The following is a 16,009-nucleotide window of genomic DNA, read 5'->3' as shown; positions in this document are numbered from 1 at the left end:
GCTTGGCTTGCCTAATCAGGGGGCCACACCGAGGCCAGGCCTTTATTTCACTTTAGACAGTCATGGTTTCCCCCAAAGAATCCTGCAGAGTGTAGCTTGTGAAGGGTGTTGAGAGGAGACTCTTATTCCCTTGACAGAGCTCCAGTGGCCAGACTGGTTTAACAGTCAGCCACTCTGATTGAAGTTCTGTGAGAGGAACAGGGCATCTCCTAGCAACTCTCGGCACCCTTCACTAACTACACTTCCCAGGATTCTTTTAGAGAAGCCATGACTGTCTAAAGTGAAATAAAGGTCTGGTGTGGATGTGGCCAGGGACAGCTTTGCTTTAAATGTGGGTGGGAGGCTACATATGTCTGCTGTAGAATAAAAAGGTGGGGGAAAGCCTGAAAAGAATGATACTGTTCAAAATGTTTTCCTTTTGGAAAGAAAAGAAGCTTTCCCTCTGCCCCATTCTTCCAAGCTACACAGGAAGTAGATTGGACTGTGAAAGACCAACCCAAATTGTGTCTGCATTTTGACAAATTTGTAGGGCAGTCCAATATCTCAGAGAGGAGGTCAGGTCTTCTGCTCCACTGGTGCATGCACTCTAGCTGCCCAATTTCCCTACTTCTTAAAGTTTGATAGAAATATCTGTGGGCCATAGGTACATTCTTAAACCGCAAGGGTTTTTGCCTCTTAGTGAATTTAATATTGTGGATCACCTTGAGATGCCTGTGTGGAAGGTGATAGATAATCCTTTCTGTTCTCTCAGCTCTCAAGACAGGGGCAGAGGGAATCCAGCAAACATTTTAAAGTACTGTTTGGTTTTATGATAAATTTTTATTGTTTTATTAGTTCATTTTCTGTCTGGTTTGATTTTATGTACACCACTTAGAAATGTGAAAGGTTAAGTGGTATATAAATGTCTTAAATAAACTGTTGGGCAGATACAGAAATAAAATTATTTCTAGAAAAGGCATTTTCTGTTCTTCAATTGCTTTTTACTGTTCTAGTCGACACATGCAGCAGAATGCAGTAACAGAACATTTGACATTGTAGCGTGGACTGGACCAAATCATTCTCCATATACAAATATTCTGCAAGCAACAGCATACATAACGTATCAGGAAGAAAGGTTCTAGGCCAGCCCTGCAGCTGTTTTGTATACAATTATTTTCTGTAAGGAAGCATTCAGAAATGTGATTCTTCAATTGCTGTGCTACAATCCATGCTACTACATCACTTGTACCCCACTGAATATGTACACAAGTCCACATTCATTTTGGTTTTCTTTGTATCTTCCCATTTACTCTTTTTTTAAAATCCTTTGTCCTCTGACATTCACTTAGCAAAGCCAAACCTAATTGTTGAGCTAACTAATAAGTATGAGGTATTGCAAACTCACAAAAACAAAAACATGCAGTCTCTAATTCAGATCGACTAATATCCCAAGGTTTTACATGAAAGATTGCAAAACCAATGGTCCCAAACATTAGCTTATTTTGTGGCCTGTTAACTTTTTAAGCTATAAACAGTTAAAACACTCATGAAACTGTCTGCAGGGGCTGGAATCATTTTAGATTCCTCCTAATTAGGCAGCTAGCAAACAGTGGATATTGAACTATGCAGCTTTCAAAGGAGGACCTTTCAGTGATGCACAACTCTGCCTTCTCTGCCCTTCCCCCAACAGGGCAGCCTTGTGCAGGCTGTGCGGCAAGCCCCCAGCAGGCAGTGGCCAGTTCAGGACTGACCAGGTCTCATGGGATTCCTGAAGAGTCTCTGTGCTATTGCAAGACTTCCAAGGGCCGAAGGGCTTACCTGTCTTTAAAAGCTGGCCCCCAACCATGAGATCCAGCCTGTTTCATCCACAGACTCCTTTGTTTTTCATTTAACAGAAGGCCTTCCATGCCTTAACGCAAACATATTTTACAACACTTCTCAGTTTCAAAGGTGATTTGCTGTGTATCAGGAAACACTCCTGTTCAAGAAACACAAGCCCAACACTCCCATGGCCATGCTTGGTTCTTTGGATCCTAGCCCATATAGTTGTAATGCTATAATGAACTCTCATGGTCAGACTCAGAATTTGGCCCAGAAGAAGAGTGAACTTCCCCCAAATTTGGAAAACAGCTCAGATATATTTTAAGTCCATTCATACCTCATGATGTCTCTGATGATGTCATCCAGAGTGCAACAGGGTCTGAACCATCATCCATCTCTCTCCCACCTACTTACCTATCTACCTACTTGCCTACCTGCCTCTTTCCAACCTCCCCACTCCCTTCTTTACCTAGCATACTTCTCTGCTAGCAGCAGCAATGGGATGGAAGAAGGATAACACACGTACGCTTTTGAGATATGATGACCATGTGTGTTTCAAACTGAATTTAATTTAGAAAGAGAGCAGTATCCACAATGGCACAGAACTCATATAACCAATGGCAAAAAGGCTAAGGATTGTATCAAAGCCACTGCAAAATAACCATGAGAACAGAGAGAAAACTGTTGGTTAGCAGAATGGATTTGGGGCCACAGATCTGGTTCTAGGATGATTGGTACTACTGAATTCATTTGGCTGGCAGTTAATAGGACCACAATAGAAGAAGGAGACAGGGCTTTTGGTATTAAGAACCCCCTAATAAGATATGAATACTTTCTGTAGGGTGATCCTCTCCTGTAAACCCTTTTAGCTCTAGCTCTTTCCCGATCCCGGTAAAGAAAGTATGTGTATATGTGGTTTGGAATAAAGAACTCTATAGTCATCCTATAGAGTTCATACAGCAGAATTGAGGACAACCTTACTTTCACTTTGGGTCAGTTGTGTGTTTATGCAACAAATGTGCTTTTCCCTTCTGAATTCACCTCCCTACCTTCTAAACCTCTTGTTTTGAGGACATTGCATTTTTCTAGGACCAACAGTGCAAACCTGTACATAGGAAACTTGAAAAGTGGTATCTTGCAGCAGGCCTTTTCAGCTATAATATCCCAGTTATGGAAACTGCTGCCCTTGGAAATTTGGTTGGTGCAAAGTTTGCTTAGTTTTAGGTGCCAACTGAAAATGCATATTTTTCAATAGGCCTTTGATGCATACTAAGCCTGGACTACAGAATGTAGTTCCTTTGTGGTTTTTAACTGATTTAATATTTGCTTGTTTGCATTTATTGTTATAACCCACCCTGAAGGTCTACAGACAAAGTTGGGATATAAATTACAAAAGCAAACAAGCAAATAAAATTTAACCCTTTAAAAAACAATGGAGCTTTGGGGATGGTGATTTTAACTGGAAAATAGTGTGGGAGAAAAAGTTAAGTTCTCCCTTACTCCGCACTGTCATCCTGCTCCTTCTAGGTCGCTTCCATCCCTGCTCCATCTGCTAAGTACCAAAATAAATAAATTAAATAATAAATTAAAACATGCATTCATGCATCTCTATCGTAGTTTGGCTCTTAGTTCAGAGATAAACAAAGGAAGGAATAGAATAATTCAAGCTAAAGAAGTGGGGAAGAGAGCACATTCACATCTCCCAATTTATAAATTATGATTTGCAAGGAGTCAGCATTGTATCTGCACTTGGAATTTCCCTCTGGTTCCTGTCCAGCACTTCTTATTCAGTGGGCTGCTTCACACGTTATGGCCACATCTACACCAGGCATTTATTCCACATTAAAGAGCCATGGCTTTCCCCAAAGAATCCTAGGACCTGTAGTTTGTGAAGGGTGCTGAGAGCTGTTAGGAGACTGCTAGTCCCCTCACAAAGCTCCAATTCCCAGGATTCCCTGGGAAGCGAGGCTGACTGTTAAACCACTCTGGCCATTGGAGCTCTGTCAGGGGAATGGGAGTCTCCTAATAACACTCAGCACCCTTCACAAACTACACTTCCCAGGATTCTTTGGGGGAAGCCATGACTGTTTAATGTGGAACAAATGTCTGGTGTGAATGTGGCCTTTGTTAAATCAGGGATGGGGAACCTGTGCCCTCCCCCAATGTCGGCCTACAACTCCTATCATCCCTGGCCATTGGCTATGATGTGTAGGGCTGATGAGCGCTGGAGTATTACAGCATCTGGAGGGTCACAGGCTTCTCATCCTGTGGGTTAGGACTATGTGGATAAGCCTCAGCTGGCCTGAGCAAAGCATCAGGCTAATGTACACCCTCTCCCGATCTTCCCATTCAGCCAGCAGAAGGACTTCGGCTGAGTTTACTTTCAGTTTCAAAGAATGTTGGCTTAACATTATGTATGGACGAGGAAGCCTAAGTATAGAACCACCACTGGTTAGATAAACAAGGTAACTGCAAAATCCATGGTTTGAAGTTGGCTTGTTTCGTAACTAGCAGAAACAAAAGGGAAAAGCACCAAACTGAAGGCAGGAAAGAGAGACAGGCTCTGGTGCTGAGTAGATTTATTGTAAGCTCGACGCGTTTCGGAGTTATCCTTCTTCAGGAGCTACAAACATTAAAACAAACTAAAATCAATAACTTAGATACAACACTGTGGTCTGACACAAAAACAACAGACTTTTAAAGACCACATTCTATATAACTCACTTTGCATACATTTTAAAATGTTGTCATTATGTTGTAACCTTAGACATTAACATTAAACTAACATCTTATAAAACTGGGGTGTGCAGCTCAAACAAAGCAAATTCTTGTGCTAGCCGGCTACAACATAAAACTCCCTCCCCCCAAAAAGCGAACATAATGCCCTATACTGACCAGTGGAGATCTGTTTTCTTTACTCTATCCAGGCAGTTCAAATTCTTTGTCCAGCTCCACACTAAACACAAACCACAAACCAAACTCAAATGCTGCTGGTGTCTATAGTTGTTTGGTAACTAACCAACTAAACAAGTTTGTCCATGATGTAACACCAAACCATGGCAAAATATTAAATCCTGATTTCTGGCCGTACTTTGCAAGGTAAGAGCAAACTGCTTTCTGCTGGTTTGGGTGCAATGGCCACCAATGTTTGCCTGAGATTACAATCACTAGGATTAAATTGACACACAAGAGGAGGAAAAGAAAAGAGACACCTCATGAGCCCAAGGCTCCTTGCTTCTTATTCGGCATAATGCCATGGGTTGCCTTTATGTCTAAACTATCTGTAAGGGTAGAGACACACGTCTGCCGGTTCCAGTGCATCCCCACCTCTCTTTTCTGAAAAAGGGGGCACACAATGCTATTCAAACTCCACCCCTTTTTACTCTAAAACCCTGGTTGGATCAGCTTGAATTATTTTTTTTAATTAGCTTCAGGCAAATTTTGCAACTGATTGGTAGTTCAACGCATTTGTCTTCGAGGTGTGGCCAATGGAAACGCTTTGCTGCAGGCTCAGGCAGAGACAGTAATTGATTTGCTGTGGGCATTCCTGAAAATTCAGAAGACAATTATGGGGAAGGGAGATGTGGCCAGCAGACAGCAGAGTTGTTTCAAAACGCAAGCAGAAAAAAACATTGTGGCTGCTTTTCAAGCAACCAGTGTGCCCATAGCCTAAGTCTGACTGGCTGGGTATAGGTAGTAAATATGAAAGCAGGGATTGTCTTCAGCAGTGGTCGCCAGTGTGGTGCCATCCATAGGTTGTTGGGCTCTTAACTCCTATCAGTCCCAGCCAGCATGATGGGAGATGGAGTTCAACAGTATCTGAAAGGTGTCACATTGGCTACCCTGGTCTATAGAATCACTGGTTACAGGTTTTGAAAAACATCATGCTGGGTGCTTGGTTGCTGCAGGAAACCTGTCATTGGCCTTTGGGTTGATTGCCAGACAGTTCACATGGCTGGAGTGTGGTTTTATTTGTATCCATGAGGCTGGCCTTCTTAGAAAAACAATTTCCTCCTGGGTGCTTTTTTCCTCTTTTTTGTCCAGATAGCCATGACTACCAACTGTTCAAGAGGTTTACCTCAGTATCTGGCAATCTGAACAAAGAAAGGATGCACAGATAATTTTGCAAGTTCAAAGGGAGCAAAATATCCAAGCTGCCAAAAACATACCGTCTGGGAGGAAAGAAACCCAAAACACATTTCAGAATATGTTATCAAAGAAGCATCTCATTTATTTGATACTGATGCAGGACTGATGAGTACAAAAATGTTTACTTGCCCCATATAGAGAATTTGGTTCTAATAACTTCTTAACTTTCAGGCTCTGCTCCTATTGCTTTCAATTAGACCAGTGGCCTATGCACTGCTAGAGTTCTTCATAAACAAATCCTATATTAGGTGAAGGGTGGGGATCCCAGGAAAAAAATGCATGCCAGTTTCCCTGATCAAAACCAGAAATTAATTAAAGAAATAACTCATAAGGCCTTATTCATGCAGTTATCTTTTGAAAGCGACACATGAAAGAGGCACGGTTTCATGGAGGGGTCTGTGCTTGTCTGAAGGGAAAAGTGCAGTTCAAATCCAGTGTACAAAAGAATCCTAGGATCATTGAGTCCGTTTTCTCTGTTAGTAAGATGAGCTTTGGATGACTCCTTGCAGTAATATTTTCGTGTTCTTTGTCGTGCCTGGTTTCTGGAGGCTCCTTGCGGTGCATTCTTTTGCCAAGAGTTGTGATTTGCATTTTGAAAGAGAAGATTTAATTAAAATTCTCAATTTCTAAGTCACCTGCTGGGCTTGCCATCTTCCTTAAATGCATTTCTGCTTGAGAAGTAAATGTTTTGCTTAAATATTATGCAGAAATACTCTTTGGTTACTAAACTGGATATTTAAGAAGAAATAGGATTTTTCAGATAAATATCTGCCAGCAGAGGTTTTTACTAAAGTTACAAATTAAAATGGTGTGGTCATTGGGATGCTACAAGTTTAACTATGAAGAGGATATGTCTACTAGCAAAAAGATATACAGGAGATACACATTGCATTTGTTAGATATTTGCTTAGCCACAGTCCTCAGGACTGTATTGTTTATTTATTTGCTTGTTTATAGCTTTTGTATACCACCCAATAACTCAGTACTCTCTGGGATGTGAACCATGCAATTTACAAGGCATAATGAAAACTTAAAAACAAGCAAACAAATAATGAATGCTGAATAATAATCAATAATTAATTCCACACTAAATAATCACAATAAAAACAGAAGTGCTGAAACCACCAGCAGCAAATCATATAAAACAGCATTCAAAAACAATAAAAGATTACAGGCATACCCCGCTTTAATGTTCACAATGGGACCGGAGAGTATACTTTAAGCAAAAATAAACTTTAAGTGAAGCAATTGTCTTCACTTGTACTGCACGCAATCACCACTAGATGGCAGCGGTGTCATGCCAGTAAAGTGTACGTTATTGCAAAGCGCTTGAACGTTAAGCGGGGTATGGGGATGTATGGAGCATGTACGTTATAGCAAGGTGACGTTAAGTGAAGCGACATTAAACGGGGTATGCCTGTAATGTAAAATACCTGGGAAAACAAAAAGATATTCATCTGTTGCCAAAAGGACTATAAAGTGGGTGCCTAGTGAGCCTTTCTGCAGATGGTGCAACTCCCCAAAAAGACTGTTCTCCAGCAGCCACCTGTTGTATGTCATTTGGCAGGGCTATCTGGCATTATTTTTTTGAGATTTCCTTTTGTAAAAAGAATCCTTATACAGGATTTTAACATTGTTTCCATTTATTCATGGGAGATATTACATATAGACCATGTCTCTTTGTCTTCCATGGGTACGGATGCACTTTGTAGGAGTTACTCCTCGTGATAGAATTCTCTTCCTCAGTTATGAAACCAGGATCTATCTACCTGAATATGGCCACAGAGACCATCCTGGAGGATGTGAGAAGCAAAGATGTTCATTTTCCCCTAAGCCACCTCTTCAGGATAGACAAGTCCTCACTGGAACAAATTATTAGAAAGAATCTCTGAGCTGTACCTAGCAACTCAAGAATAGGTTAACTTATTCTTGTTGCGGACTGCAGCTCAAGATAAATTGTCTTTAGTGAAATGGCCCTCTACCCTCATTTATTTTATTTGCCACATTTGTGCCCCCTCCTTCCTTCACAAAAAGATCGAGGTAGTTAACAACAAAATCAAATCATAAATAAACAATCTAAAACATCTGTTACAAAATCATTAAAACACTAAAAGCAGCTGTAGGAAAATAATAATAACCAGCAGTAAAAATGATCCCAAAGAGGCAGAGACTTTTAAAACCAATAAAATAAAATAATCCCCTATGGACTAAAAGCCTTCTTAAAAAGGACAGCTATACTAGCTTCCAGAAAACTGTTACAGAGGGGGTCAGACATCTTCACCCTTTTGCCCGTGGACAAACTGGATCTAACTTAAAGCTGCTGAGGTCTCACACCTGCCAACTTCATTGCCTCTTCCGACAGCAGTGATGTATTCTTCGTGCCATTCTTTTTTAGTCACCCAGAACATCAACAATGCATAGCTAAATAATGTCTATGCCAGTATCCTTCCAGTTGCCCTACATGATGTGTGACTGGATAACATAATCCATGGATCTTGTGTATGTCTTTGACCTGGCTCACTTGTTGCGTTGACCCAGCTGTCAACTTCCTCACTGCAGACTTCACTTCTTCACAGTGGCTTATGTCCAGATTAGCAGAGGGCTGAAATCATAGCTGTCTGAGGCAGAGATTCAGAAGAGAGTTTTCTTATGAGCAACTTCCCATCAAACTGACAAACCGTATTAAATGCCCTTCAGCACTTATGATTAATAGAGGGGATGGTAAATGTTTTTAGCCAGATTTTTATTAAATAAATGCATTTTCTCTCAAGACAGTCCCATCCATATTTTTTTTAGAGTAGGGATGAGGAATCTCAGGATGGGGGGGGGAAATGCGGCCCTCCAGGCCTCTCTCTATGGCCCTTGGAACTCTCCCCACCGGCACTGGCCCCACAGGCTTACAATCTGGAAAAAAACATGACTATACTATCCATTACAAAATCTATTGTTAATAAGCACACACTTTCACAATTATCTGGTTCAGACTAAGGGTAGCAGGGTTAAATTGGTGCTTATTGTGCAAGATGTTCCGTTTCTTTTAGTCAAAAGAAATACCATACTTCACAGCATAAAACTTAAATGAGATGGGCAAAGCCAATTGGTGCTGCTGCTTTTTTCCTCCTCCTGCTTCTGTGTTCCACACATGCTGAACTGGTATTGTGGTCAATGGGCTGAGCTAGCATTTAGCACAATTACTCATGCATTTTGGTTTCGTTGGTTGAGATCCATAGGATGGAGCTTAGGGTGGACCTATAATTAAGCTGACTGGACATTCTAGAATAGTTTGGTTGAAAATAAAATTCTAACCCATCACTGCTTTATAGATATTTCTTGAATACGAACATTTAGTCAAACCTATTTTATTTTTTTCCAGATTATGGTTTGTAATTTTTTCTTTTTCTTTTTGCCCTGTTCTTTCCCTTGTCCTCACCTTAGGCTTATTGGAAAAAGATGAATCAGCTTCTGCAAACTCTGAATCAGAAGCTTGCAACTCTTAACCATGGACAGGAAGGGATAGTTAAGATCAACCCAGCTGTCTCAGACAAAGTGGTTGATTTTAAAAGTAAGCCTCCATCCATTCAAAGAGAAATGTTGAGTGTCTGCAGTGATCCCTACACCTTAGCCCAACAGCTAACACATGTGGAACTGGTAAGTGGAAAACAAGACCTTTTGCATTATCTTTTATTTACGTAAGAAACCATTTTCCAAAAAAATCCCCATTGAGAATTTAAAAACACATTACAAAATGTTAAATCTTCATATCAAACTTGAGCCCACTGAAGCCCCTTTAATCTTGCCTTACACAACTTGGGGTTGATTTCCATATGGCAAAAACTCAAAAGTGTTGTAATAAGTTTCTGAATACAGGGCCACAAGCACAGGGCATCATGCGGGCCTTCACTCTAATAATTGTCCACCTGGTAAGGTCTCTACTTAAAAGGCTTGAGCCCAGAAACTAATCAATAGTCAGTGCAGGCAAGCCAGAATTAGTGTAGTCCCAGTCAATCTGGCCGCTGAATTCTGCACCAAGCTGCAGTTTCCAAACTGTCTTCAAAGGCAGCCCATGTATAATACATTTCAGTAATCTAATCTAGAGGTTACTAGACTATAGACATGTGAAGCTAGGTTATCCCTGTCCAGATAAGGTCGCAGCTAGGCCACCAGCCAAAGCTAATGGAAGGCACTCTGTGCCACCGAGGTCACTTGCTCTTCCAGCAATAGAAATGGATCCAGAAGTGTATTCCTTAGGTATATCATTTGACCAGATAAAAAAACTCTGATCAAAAACACCAATGGTCTCTGATAACAATAAGGGAAACATGCCAATTTAAAATAAAAATAAAAAGTGTAATAGGATAATAATCATTTTTAATGGCATATTTCCCTTATTGTTATCAGAGACCATTGGTGTTTTTGATCAGAGTTTTTTTCTATTACAAAAAAGTGTAATAGGATAATAATCCTCCTCTAGGATGCACGCCTTAATGTAGTGAGGGGGTTTGAGAGTGTTGAAGGACCTGAGAGCATTGCCGTCAGGAGTCTAGACCAAGAGGCTAGACTCCTAGCAGGGGCATCCAAGGCAGAATGGTCAAAGCGGAGACACAAGACTAAGATGCATCCAGACTCAGAGGAAGGCAATGGTAAACCACCTCTGAATACCTCTTACCATGAAAACCCTATGAACAGAGTATCCAAAATGCAACACAAGATAGTGCTGGAAGATGAGACCCCAGGTCAGAAGGCACTCATCAAGTTACTGGGGAAGAACAAAGGACAAGGACAAGTAGTGCTGTGACTCATGACACAGCTGGGTCAAAGCCAAATGGAAGCCCAGAGGCTGATGTGCACAGATGCAAAAGCAGAGTCCAGAACTGTACGACGTACACAATAGGAACATAGAAGGTGAGAAGCATGAACCAGGGAAAGTTAGAAATTGTCAAGCAAGAAATGGAACGCATTAACATTACAGTACTTGGCATGAGTGAATTAAAATGGATGGGAATGGGACACTTTCAATCAGGCAACTACAAAATACTTTTGTAGTTCAGGAGGAAAGAAAAACCATGGAAGAATCAAATCACATTGCCTAGTCTATTTCATCTGCAAAATCTTTACTGCTTATGCAGTATAAGCTCTGTTGTGTTGTAATTGCTGTCTCCGTAATTCAGGAGCCTGTGGGTCCTCCAGATGTTGTTAGGCTCTAAGTCCCAATAGCCCCAACCAGCATAGTAAATGGTCAGGGATGATGGGACTGTTGATCCAGCAACATCTGGAGGGCCATAGGTTTGCCATCCCTGTTGTAAGTAATCCCTGTGGAGAATAAACCAGGCAGAGCTAGTCAGCCAACCAGTGGTTTCATAAATCCCTATTTAAATCCATTGTCAGTCTGAATGATGCACTATATTTCAGGCACTAAAACGTGAATAAGTGATTCCAGGTGTGTTATATTACAATTTATTTCTCACTTTATCTCTTGCAAAAGGAAAGACTGAGTCACATAGGCCCTGAAGAATTTGTTCAAGCATTTGTCCATAAAGATCCTTTGGAAAGCACAAAGGTATGACTAGCTATTGTTGTTGTTGTTGGCATGTGTGGTGGTTGGGGTTACACTACAAATCTGTATGTATTTATTTATAGGGAAGCCCACAGAACATGTTTTTACATTTGCATGAAGCTGTGGTTTTATGACATGGTGCTCACTGAGCAATCTCCTAACTGATGTCCTTTTGGGATTTCAAATGATTCCAGTGTGCACCACTGAGGGCAAAACTGCATATCCGTAAGAACTGAAAGAGAAAGAAAACCATAGTTTCTATTGGTAATTAAAGAGTGCATATTTTAATATTTTGTGCTGCAATTCTAGTAGAGGGGAAATTAATCTCTGCCTGTGCACACTCAGTTCCACTCTTATTAACATCAGAGGTGCTTTCACACTGCACTTTATTCAGTTATTCTGACGATTTCTTACCTGGTAATTTGCGCATTATATTTGAGCTTTCACACAACATACTGGGTAGCTCCGGAATTCTGGTAGAATGTAGTGCAAGTATAGCACTAATTTCCGCAATAAATGATACCAGAAATAATCCTTTAGCAAGGCTGGGAACCCGGAAGATCCGTTAGCAAGGCTGGGAACCTGGAGTTTTTTGCTAGCTGCTGCCACTCACGTGACAGGCATCCCAGCATGCAGTGTGTTCCCGCCCTTTAGTCATGCAGGTTTTTTGGGGGGGTGGTTGCCTGACGAACATTGTACCGGTATTCCAGCATCAGTGCAGATAGCAGCAGCATTTCTCCCCCACACACGTCTTGATACAACTAAAACAATTTAAAAAGTCAGATCCTAAAGGGAGAGGGCTTTCATGGTGACGGGACAAGATCTTAGACCTCCTACTCAGTGAGGAACAGTGTGCATGGGTGAGGGACAGAAACAAGCTGTGTGAAAGAAAGTTGCTCGAAATGCCGCTATATCGGCTGAAAAAGTACTGTTCCTTATCGCAAGAGGTACTGCAGTGTGAAAGGGATTTTAGAAATCAGGACAGAAGCGCTAACTTTTTAATCCGTTAAACTAGCGCTATTAGCCCCATGTTTGAAAGCAGCCCAAGAGAAACATGCCCATTAGCATCTCTAGTAGAGAAAATAGAAGAAACTATGACCTTATGGACTATTGGTGCACAGATAATTCTTCAAAAGCAGGTTTCGGCATGTATCTAATAACAGTAACTCAGATGCACAAGGTAAAAGCAAGTATTTGTCAGCTCTACACTGCATCAGCAGTGTCAGAGGGGGCTGGAAATTCCTGGGTCTTTGGCAGGGAAGGAAAGTCCTTAGCCAGCAGTCAGGTTGTAAATCTGCCAGGCCTATCCGAAGCGTACTTGCCGAGTCAGAAGTCCAGAAGCGAGATCAGTGGAGGTCCGGGATCAATTGCCAAGGAGGTCAGTCAAAGAGATGCTGCAGGGAAACTAGGTCTACACAAAGCCACACCTGACGTTGCAGTCAGCAACAAGCTGCAGCCAAGGTGTACCTTATAAAGAGCAGGATGGACAGCAGGTGTGAGCCCTCAGCGTTTGGGCCTTAAGGAGACAGGCCTGCCTCTCTTCTGCCTGACCTTCCGCTGTCTCCGTTCTGCAGGTGAGGGGGGAGTATCCTGTTCACTGTCTGTGTCTGGCTGCAGGGCCTCTGCTGTCCCTGGGGTGCTCTGCAGCTGAGGGGCAGAAGGAGCTGGATTCTCAGGAGGCTCCTCCATGTCTCCTGCTGCTCCTGGGTCTGCTGCTGTTACTCCTGAGTTGTCCTCATCTGAGGAGTCCTCTGACGGGGCCATGACAGTATTCCTCAGACTGATGCGCCCATAAAGCTAGCATATTGGGCTTGAAATATGTTAAAGAAAACTTCACATAATGTTCCTGCTAAAGTTAGCAAAAGTTAGTTGGATAGGAACTTGTGTTTACTTGCAACATGTACAAGAAGTAGAAGATCTCTCCTAGGGATGGGATCCATTGGCCAGTGCTGGTTTGAAAGCATTTCATTGACCTAACAGGCTGATATTGATTCGAGTTCATTCTTTGCCCACAAGCCACTGATTTATTGATCTGTTTTTCCACTCAGAAAAAATACTGATTTTGAAAGGAAATATTGATATTTTGAAAGGAAATGTTGATAAAAGTGTAAATATTAATATCAATATTTTAAACATGGATTTTTAAAAAAAGAATCCATTTCTGAAAATAGCTGTGGAAGATCCCTACATAAAATCCAATCTGCAAAGTTAGCAAATAAGCAAATTAATTGAAAATTTGGTACCAAATCTAAATTGGGTGGAATTCAAGCACATCCATAATTTCTCTCTATATTTCTGAATACCTGAGGCAATGATAAGAGGAGACAGGGGTCTCTTCTTGTTTTGGTTCTTCTCAAAACTCTTCTGCCTCAACATAAGTTGTAAAATGAATAACTCAAAATTAGTTAGCAGTGTGTCTTGCAACATCTGCCAACCATTCTCCACTGGGATTTAAAATGGGAGTATGGTGTGCATTTCTCATTATATTGCTGGAAGTGATATACTGCATTTTTTGTTGCAACTCTAGGAGAAAACTATTTTTCTTTCATTGACTTCCAAATAATGTTTAGATCTGTCTTTGTAGATTATTACAGCTGGCGGGCTGCAACTCAGAGATCAGTACTGTGCCTTTAAATTCCTTGAGGCTTCCCTTCCTCCCATAGGTCTGTCATCTTTCCCTCTGACCAATTGCTTTTTAGGCATATAATCAAGTGCTACTCAGTAGAGCAGGCAGGAATAGTGACAGAAATTAGGACTGGAGGAGGAACAGGTGAGAAATGGTGCGGGTACCTCATCTTCTGTTGTGTATGTAAAGGTTCAGCATAGATCTCCAGGTTATAACTAAGAAAACCTATAAATTAGAGTTCATAGAATCATTGAATAGTAGAGATGGAAGGGGCCTATATGGCCATCAAGTCCAACCCCCTGCTCAATGCAAAAATCCAACCTAAAGCATACCCAACAGGTGCCTGTCCAGCTTCCTCTTGAATGCCTCCAGTGATGGAGAGCCCAACAGCTCCCTAAATAATTGGTTCCATTGTTGTACCACTCTAACAGTTAGGAGGTTTTTCTTGATGTTCATTCAAAATTTGGCTTCTTGTAACTTGAGCCCATTAGTCCATGTCTTGCACTCTGGGATGATCCTGGCCCTCCTCTGTGTGGCACCTTTTCAAGTTCTTGAAGAGTGCTATCATTATCTCCCCTCCTCTTCTCAAGGCTAAACATGCCCAGTTCTTTCAATCTTTCCTCACAGGGCTTTGTTTCCAGTCCCTTGATCATCCTCGTTGCCCTCCTCTGAACTCATTCCAGTTTGTCTGCATCCTTCTTAAAGTGTGGTGTCCAGAACTGGATACAGTACTCAAGATGAGGCTTAACCAGTGCTGAATAGAAGGGAACCAATATTCATGCGATTTGGAAACTATACTTCTGTGAATGCAGCCCAAAATAGCATTTGCCTTTTTTTTGCGGCCACATCACACTCTTGGCTCATATTCAGCTTGTGTTCACCAAACATCCCAAGATCCTTCTCGCATGTAGTATTGCTGAGCCAAGTATCCCCCAACTTATAACTGTGCATTTGGTTTCTTTTTCCTAGGTATAGAATTTTGCACTTATTCTTGTTAAATTTCATTCTGCTGTTTTCAGCCCAATGGTCCAGCCTATCAAGATCCCTTTGATTTTTTTTCTGTCTTCCAGGGTATTAGCTATCCCTTCCAATTTTGTATCATCTGCAAATTTGAGAAGCATCCCCTGCATGTCGTCATCCAAGTCATGAATAAAATTTTTGAAGAGCACTGGGTCTAGGACCAAGCTCTGTGGTTCCCTGGTTTTTACACACACACACACCCAGTTTGAGAAGGAGCCTTTGATAAGCACTCTTTGGATATGATTCTGTAGCCAAAGATGAATCCAGCTGACAGTTGTTCCATCCAGCCCACATTTAGCTAGTTTGCTAATCCGAATATCATGGGGCACTTTGTCAAAAGCTTTGCTGAAGGTGAGATATATTATGTCCACAGCATTCAAACAGTTTATGAGGGAGATTCTTGTTAAAACAAAATCTAGATATACACCTTTTTAATAGCATTACATAAAACATGATTTTAGGTTTTAGGTTTAGATTTATTAAATGTATACATCACTTCCCACTAAAGAAGTTCTGAAGCAATTTACAACCAAAGTAAAAAAAAAAGCAGTAATAAGATTGCATAAAGTATATTAATAACAGATGTAATTGTATAATTATACAGCCACGAGAGTGGCTGTATACTATAGCCAGCGTGGATTTTTCACATTCTGCAATGTTAAATTGAAAATACCCCCCATGCCATTCTGATGCTTCCCATAAGCTCATTTCAAAACAAAACCTATAGTCCTGAACTCAGAAACGCTTGCTTAACAACACTCTCAATTTTCATGGCGATACACAAAACAGTCAGAGAGAACAAAGTCCAAAGTCTAAAAAGAGAGAGAAAAAACTCCAGAGCCCTTTTTGACTTTTCCCCC

At 41.2% G+C, this 16,009-nt stretch overlaps 1 protein-coding gene across 1 annotated transcript in view; it reads left to right on the top strand.

The window, feature by feature from the left end:
- RASGEF1C (RasGEF domain family member 1C) overlaps nucleotides 1-16,009 on the top strand; it is a 146,210-nt gene that overhangs the window by 102,147 nt on the left and 28,054 nt on the right. The window contains exons 5-6 of the mRNA XM_061617282.1: nucleotides 9,385-9,597; nucleotides 11,432-11,506. Of these exons, the coding sequence (XP_061473266.1) occupies nucleotides 9,385-9,597; nucleotides 11,432-11,506 (288 nt within the window). The remainder of the gene's footprint in view (nucleotides 1-9,384; nucleotides 9,598-11,431; nucleotides 11,507-16,009) is intronic.

Source organism: Rhineura floridana, chromosome 3 (genome assembly GCF_030035675.1).
Source record: "Rhineura floridana isolate rRhiFlo1 chromosome 3, rRhiFlo1.hap2, whole genome shotgun sequence".
NCBI classification, from domain to species: Eukaryota; Metazoa; Chordata; class Lepidosauria; order Squamata; family Rhineuridae; genus Rhineura; species Rhineura floridana.
The sequence above is the reverse complement of the archived record's forward strand: the minus strand, read 5'-3'. Positions and strand labels throughout refer to the sequence as shown.